Source organism: Micropterus dolomieu, linkage group LG21 (assembly GCF_021292245.1).
Source record: "Micropterus dolomieu isolate WLL.071019.BEF.003 ecotype Adirondacks linkage group LG21, ASM2129224v1, whole genome shotgun sequence".
Lineage (NCBI taxonomy): Eukaryota > Metazoa > Chordata > Actinopteri > Centrarchiformes > Centrarchidae > Micropterus > Micropterus dolomieu.
Genome location: NC_060170.1, coordinates 12,551,496 through 12,559,176, shown reverse-complemented (window position 1 = coordinate 12,559,176; position 7,681 = coordinate 12,551,496). Strand labels below are relative to the sequence as shown.

Below are 7,681 nucleotides of genomic sequence, written 5' to 3'. Positions count from 1 at the left end.
TTATCTTTGCTGTACTGTTCTATGATGTGCTGCTATGCATGGTGTTAGTGTCTTTTAATTTTGTTGTTCTGTAAAGCACTTTGGTCAGTCATTGGCTGCTATAAAATGTGCTATATAAATAAAATGAACTTGAACTTGAACTAGGAGGAGCTTCACATATTTCATGACTTTTGGCATCAAAAACACCAACTAAAGGTGCTATATTTTGCACACAGCCTCAGTGGGGCTTGGGAAACTACTGGCCCAAGTTTTGTGTTAATCTGACAGACTGATTTGGAGATATGACATCACTTACAGTTTTGTGGCAACTTACAGGAAGTTGTTTCTTTATAACACATTTTGGGGATTAACAATTTAATTTTGTTTTCTTTTGCTTCCCTTTTAATTTATCACTTCATATATGTAGACCATTGTACTTTTTAGCACCTTAATTTTAGCATGGAAAAATAGATTTGATGAACTTGTAAATCACATTCAGCCCAAAGCCAGTTAGGCTGATGACAGGTTAGCCTGTACTTGATATAAAACCTCGACTAGTGAAGCTTTAAAAATGTTACAGAAAGAAAGAAGACATGTCCCAGTGCACCTAAGCTGTTCAAAGTGGCATGTGTTTATAGGTTATTTTACAAAGTGGTATACAAATGACAGAATTTTCACATTATCCAGTTTCCCTCTCGTGGATCATTAAAAAAACGGCATGGCAGTTTAGAAGAATAAGCATTGTGAGTACAAGGAGGAGCAGTGGTGTGTTGCACTTAATTTATTCTGTACACTGAGGTGGAAAAGCACAATGCAGAATGTTGTCATGATATTAAGCTAAACTCATATTCAGCAGAACGTAAGAGAGGAGGGGTAGCCTAAATGGTTTCTTCACACACAACCTGTCCAATATTCTACTGACTCTGTTTTATTTATCAGCACCTCTGGCCATTTTTTCTTAATTAGACATCTTCCAGCCTCAGGGGTCTTCATCATATATAGAAAACTCATTACTTATACAAGGCTACAAGGCAGCCACCTACTGCACTGGTTTTTATTACAGAAACAGCTCCACGAGATGGGCCCATGGGCCAGAGCTTGAGACTATTGATTTTCACCAGAGCTGACAGACCTGATAGCTGCAAAATGTACTTGGATCTGCCAACCATTTCCAACATATTTTCCTCCCCGTCTTGTTTCCACACATCTGTCGTGTCAAACTTACACCTGCATCCCTTAAAGGGTCCCAAACTGCACGACTACAAAACAGTACCTGTATGTCATACACCTAATTGTCAGCATCACCAAGGAATTTGTGTTTACGAAATAGACAGTGGTATAGATTGGGATGGCAAGGTGTAAAATAGCTCAGATGTTATTCCCTTTTGTGACAGTTTGACATGATGGGAATATTTTCATCCAAATGCACAGCATGCTAGTTAGAAATCACAATAATACAGCTTTTCTTTCCCAGTTTTAATGAATGAATATGGACTGAACTTGCCATCATTAGAAGCAAACTTAACAGAACCCTCTTTTGCAGAAAGAACAGGAGTATTCAGAAGGCCAGTCGGCTGTTGTGAACAAAGCATATAAGACTCTGCTTAAGCCTTTGAGTCGTGGCGTTTATATGGTGAGTTAGAAATCCCTCACTTAACTTCTAATGAATAGTTTATTTTCATAACTGTAAGCTCTGTCTGTCTGATTGCTCGTTCTAGAGGAACATCTTCACCGTCTGACAGTCATGAGTAGTGACTTGCATTTAAAAGAGCAGTTGAGTTTGATTCACTCCCATCCTGTGTTTCAGCTAGAGATGCAGGGGATATGTATAGAAGAGGGAACCGACTCCGGGGCTGATTCCAAGTTTCTAATGGAGCTGATGGAGATCAATGAAGCCCTTGATGAAGCACAGACTCCAGAAGAAGCCAATAAGATTGGCCACGACACAAAAGGTAAACAGCAATGCCTGGGTGGGCAATTCGAGTTGATTGTTGATCATAAATGGGCACAGGTGGAGGAGTAAATGTACCCAGTTAATTGGTGTAGCTTTTTCAGATGTTTGCTTGTTTTTATGAATAGCTTTACCTTTCCAGGCCTAGAAAAATTATTAAAATGAAACAAAAATCACTTTTTGGCTGAACTAGTTGTTGGCTGAGATATGATTTTGTTTTAAGGGCTGAAGTAGTAATCCTTCGGATTTCAGTTCTGGTTGGTTTGGCGGCGCCGCTGGTTACCATGGTTTAATACTACAGCCAACACTCCTGCAGCAGCTACTTTGTCAGAAAAAGAACAGAAGAGCAACAGGTGTATCTGTTTATAGCGAAACCAAAAAAGCTCATGTTGTAGATGTGTATATGTAGGCTGTTTGAATCCGGGGTGGGAAGGGCAGACTCTGCCCCTAATGATGAAAACTACTATATAGAAAAGTAATCAAAGAATGTAATGGCTAATGCAAAAATAATGTGGATCATAAATATTGCCACACATTGGATTTTATTTCATGAAATTACTGACTTACAGAATGGGCATAGTCACCTACCACTGATATGCACAAGGTTGAAAACTTCAGACCAATGAATGATGCATACATGAGGGATTTATCTATGCCTACACAGACTGTTCAATTTGTGTCCCATTTTGTAAACTAAAATTATTTCATTATATCCATATACTGTGTAGTGCACACATCAAACTGTGTTAACACAATATGTTCTAATGTGGTCTGTTTAATCTCAAATCATGCAGTTACTCTCAGCAGCGAATGTGCCTTTTAGTTTGTAGGAATAAAAAGCACCATATGTGCCGTGAGTCGTTAACACGTGCAGAACTGGAACTTGCGTCCTTCTCATTTGCAGGGAAACTGGCAGACTTGACAAAGGAGATAGACGCTGCCCTTCTTAAAGGTATTATATTCAGACTTTGCATTGGAGCGTTTTCTGTTGCTCCCACTCATTCCTTTGTTTGTTTTATGATCTATGTTGAAGCTTTCATTCAAGTTACTGAGTGAGTCATTGATTGAACTTCCTTTTGCACTCTTTTTTTTAATCAGGAGAGCTTCAAGCTGCCAAAGCACTACTTGCCCAAATGAAATACTATGCAAACATAGAAGAGAAAGTGAAGGAAAAACTTTCTGAATTCATGTAATTTCCCCCATATGCCCTGTATTTTATATTTGTAGCCACAAAAGTTAGGCGCACAAGTTATTGTACATTTGTCTTGGGATTATGTAAATGTATTGTTCTAGTTGAATAATAAAACATTACTTGTAATGCATAATATACACCTGACTTAATGTTGATTTGTTCATAATGTAATATTTTTTTGATTAAAAGCTATATAGATATGAGGTTGGGATTGGATGCATACGGTGTCCCCCTTGAATTCCACTAATTTCACAAGCCTAATCACATCCACTTGCACCTAATGTATCATTTAAAATGACAGAGATCTGTAATAGGGTCTGATTAAAATGCTGCTCAGAGTGTTTATATGATTATCCTGCCTATCAGTTCAACATTTGTCATGTGGGACTCACACACGAATGGGGCTCTCATCCAGTTCCTCAGGTTACCTTTAGGTGGAGACATAACACCTTTACAATCATCATGCAGAAGAGCAGCACATGTTGCACAAACTGGATATGAGACCAGAAGGAAGTCCTTTATTGAGGTAGACAGCCTCTTGAATTATTTATGGTGGCTTGATATGTAGCATTAATGCTATGATAATCAGGAAGACTGAATGGCAATTAGTTGATGTGCCAGAGATCTGTGATCTTTGTAGTTTGTAACTCATAAATTGATACACATTGACCCCGTAGACCTATGCCTGCAACACACTGATAGAATAGATAAGAATGTAAATTCATCTGTCTCACTCATTTAATTTTGTCAATTTTTTTTTAACACCAAATTGTGATAATCTGTAATTACTTTGAATATTGGAGCTCCAGGCACATCGGGGCTTTTGATCCGAGAAACTGATACAGGTGTTATTGCTCTGAGAAATGGAGGGTGTCACTTAATCTCATACCAGAAAGTGTACCAACAGATCACATATCATACAAAAAATCTGTACTCTAACTAAAGTCCACTGGAGCATCCCATTGTAACACAACCTGACTGGTTGTTTATTAAGTCTGGAACAACAATGTCATGTGTCTGAGGCAGTTTAGTTATTTAACCATAGAGAAGCAGTTTCCCAAATACACATGGATAGACAGTGAATTAAACAGTGCTTCTCCCTCTACAAGATGACTAACAGACATATTTATTATTCATGTCGTAATCGGAAGGCATCTACGGTGCCTTTAAATTAATGAGAAAATGTGATCGACCAACGCTGAGGCCACTGCTGTCTCCGAGAACTCTTTGAAATTGAGTTTGAAAGAGACGAAAGGGAAAGAAACTCACTACAGCTGGGCTGTGAAATTGACTTCGATGGGAAAGCTTGGCAGAATGAACTAGGTACATGAGACCACCATGCTGCTTCTGGGATGAGTTAGGTCAGCATCAGGCATACTAAACAATTTAATGCTGCTGATGTCTGAGTAAATATAATTTCTCTTAGCTGTGTTAGTTGCAGTAGTTTGACATTTCAGGAAATATACTTTAAATAAAAATTTCTTGATAAGCAATAGATGAGAAGATCGATACCACTTTCATATCTGTCAGCTAAATATGAAGCTATAGCCAACTGGTTAGCTTAGCTAAGCATAAAGACTGAACAGGGGGGGAAATAACTAGCCTGGCTATGTTCAATGAAACAGTATCAGGTCATCACCTACATCATCTACTTTTTATCTAATTTGTTTAATCTGTGCAAAAAGTGTAAAAACAACATTTTTACAAGGCATTATAAGATAAGATATACCTTTATTAATCCCCTGTGAAAATGCAGTTGGCAGTGCAGAGAACAGTAAAAGTAGAATCAGGTACATTTTACGTAGACGTATAAATATATACACACTGTATACAAACTATATACAATTAATTATGTGCTGGACTTTTTCTTGGCTGGGTGCAGTGACTGCAACCTCTGAACAGAACCTAACCAGCTGCTGGCTGTAGCTTCATATTGAGCAGACATATGGGCGCGGTATTGACCTCTTTGTACACGGTTGCAGGTAACAGTAAAAATTAGACGCTATACATGCATTAAATCCCTAAACATGTTATTTAATTGATTTGGAATTGTATAAGACATGAGGCTTATTTTGCGCTTCAGTTTTCATACCACCAAGAATCTTCACATTGTTTTATAGATGTTTTCTCGCAACCGAAATTGAGACTCCTTTCATGGTGACTGGATGCAACCATCTTAGTGTCTGTGAAAAAATCTTTCTTTCTATTTATTTATTATTCTGTTTATTATTCTAAGCATAATCGGCAAATGTTGTTACCTGTAAATCACCGTAGAACAATTTTTCCTGGATTATGGTATCTAAATAAGCCTCCAACAATGTGACTCGTAGTGTCCTAATTGCAGTATTAATCATCTCCATATGACCTTAACATAAATATAATAAGATTAATGTGTTCTTGTGACCCATGTCTTAATCATACTGTTCTCTTAATCATATTAAAGCTGAAGTGTTGGTGGGCCATTAAAACACAATTGCAAGTCTCTTCACAGAAACCTAATGGAAATTTCCCTCATTATAGACTATTTGGCTTATAATGATGAGTACAAACACCATATATACTTCCACTATAGATACAAACTGTAGCCACTGAAAGGTCTGATTGACAAAGGTCTAAACCAGTGGAGGATGACTCACTGGAGCTGAGCTCTTTTCTCCTCACAGCAGTCTTTATGATCCTCGCCCCTCTGCTCAGCTTCTGTGTGACTCAGTCGTTGAGTGTCAGTCTCATCATCCCACAGACACCTCAAGCCTGCTGTGTGTACTTGTGTCTCACCAGGTAGTAATGCCATTATAATCTACCACTATTAGGCTTTCTTCCCGCCCTTAATCCGTGTTTTTGTGTTGTTTGCCTGCATCCCCATAAAGCTACTGAACTATAGCCTGTTACTCTACAAATGTATTCTCTGATTCTTTGACTCCTGCTTGGCTTTGTAATTTGATATGGTTTGGTACAGTTTGAACCCACTCATGGAACTTGGTGACATTGTGATTCGTGTAGACATTCTTCTACACAGCAAAAGAAAAGGTGCTATTAAACTTGTGGCGACAACAACACAAGACTTGATATGTCCCATACTTCTGCTAATTTGGTTTTATACAAAGAAGGCACTGGAAAATAGAAGCTGGCACAATTGAAGTACCTTTTGCTGTTTAAATATGTTTTTATCAAAGATTGTCTCCATTTTCTGGTTCTTGTTAACATCTGATGTGTGGTGAGCGTTCTGGTGCTAAATGGCTGCCGTGCATCACCCAGGTGGGTGCTACACATTGGTGGTGGTTGAGGTGAGTCCCCCCTACTTCACTGTGAAGCACTTTGAGTATCTATGATAAAGCGCTATATAAATGTAATTCATTATCTTATGTTCAACTTTAATGGGGAATTCATTTATTAAAACTTTGGATTTGATATATTAAGCACTCCAGATAGCTTTGTTCCTCAATGTAATTATAAGTCAAATCAAAACATTCTTTGACAGTAACTACCCTTTTTCTCGACTACAAGTTTGTCGGGATAATTCCCAGAGGTGTGAGCCTCACTGCAGCAGGCACGCCGCTCCACTAAGATTTCAATATAGGCCCTGCTGAGAGATCTCTGCTCTCCTCAGCAATATCAGGAGAAGGCCTGTGCATTTAGACACAGCATGTTTGTGTGTTTGTGCCGACCAGAATAGAGAGCTGCCTTATCTTCAAATCCCTTTGACTCAGAATGGATAATCGTCCCACCAAAAAGCAGTTGTCAAGTAATCCCCTTATCAATTGCCTTCCCCTGAACCTCTTGTCACATGTATTCCCCCAAATGATTGTGGATTTAATCTGGTTCACTGCACCAATCAAATATGTTTGCTGTTCTGTAGCAATCATGTCTATATTCCAGGATGTACAGAAGATGGCAGGTCTTTTAGTTATCTCTTTTCATAATTAGAATCAGTCAGTGTGCCACTGGTGCATAGTAGGTTTCCCGTGCTTGCTAGCAAAACAAATTCATGATCCAGCTTTGGTTGTGATAGATATCAACATATTATTCTATGGCATACAATCCTAATAATTGTGTCACCAATATTTTAAGGAATTTATAACCTAACTTTCTAGTCAAGTGCTTATATAGGACAGTTATTTTAAACTGAGCAAGGTTTGGATATTCAATATTTTACATTATTCTTTCACCTGGATGTGTGGCTATGCAAAAAAGTAGGAGACCCGCTGAAGTCAAATTGATATGTTGTTTGCATCTACAAATCTACAAAAGTGTTAACAACATTTCCCCAGGAAAACGACAGGTCCGGTTTTAATTAAACATCTGTGAAGCAGGGGGCTGCGGGTGGATCTGTTAAGTTTAGAGGGATTTTTTTTTTTGGCGTTCAGCCGTCCCATTGAAACAGCAGGAGATATTGCTTCAAAAGGCTCCTTTGTGGTTCTTGAGTTTGAAAAGCCTTTGAAGACGAAGAACCAGGGGTTTTAAACAAGGTGCATGCGTGTGGAAACACAGATCAGCCATTCACTTTTAGCTGAGTTCAGTGCAAACCACTCGCCTCTGGTGAGATCGCTCTCCTCACCTTA

The 7,681-nt window shown here is 38.5% G+C and overlaps 1 protein-coding gene across 1 annotated transcript in view; it reads left to right on the top strand.

Moving 5' to 3' along the window:
* Nucleotides 1-3,259, top strand: part of hscb (HscB mitochondrial iron-sulfur cluster cochaperone) — an 8,169-nt gene extending 4,910 nt beyond the window's left edge. Inside the window, exons 3-6 of the mRNA XM_046034375.1 lie at nt 1,523-1,612; nt 1,787-1,931; nt 2,835-2,882; nt 3,029-3,259. Of these exons, the coding sequence (XP_045890331.1) occupies nt 1,523-1,612; nt 1,787-1,931; nt 2,835-2,882; nt 3,029-3,123 (378 nt within the window). The 3' untranslated portion in view covers nt 3,124-3,259. The remainder of the gene's footprint in view (nt 1-1,522; nt 1,613-1,786; nt 1,932-2,834; nt 2,883-3,028) is intronic.
* Nucleotides 3,260-7,681: the final 4,422 nt, after the last annotated feature.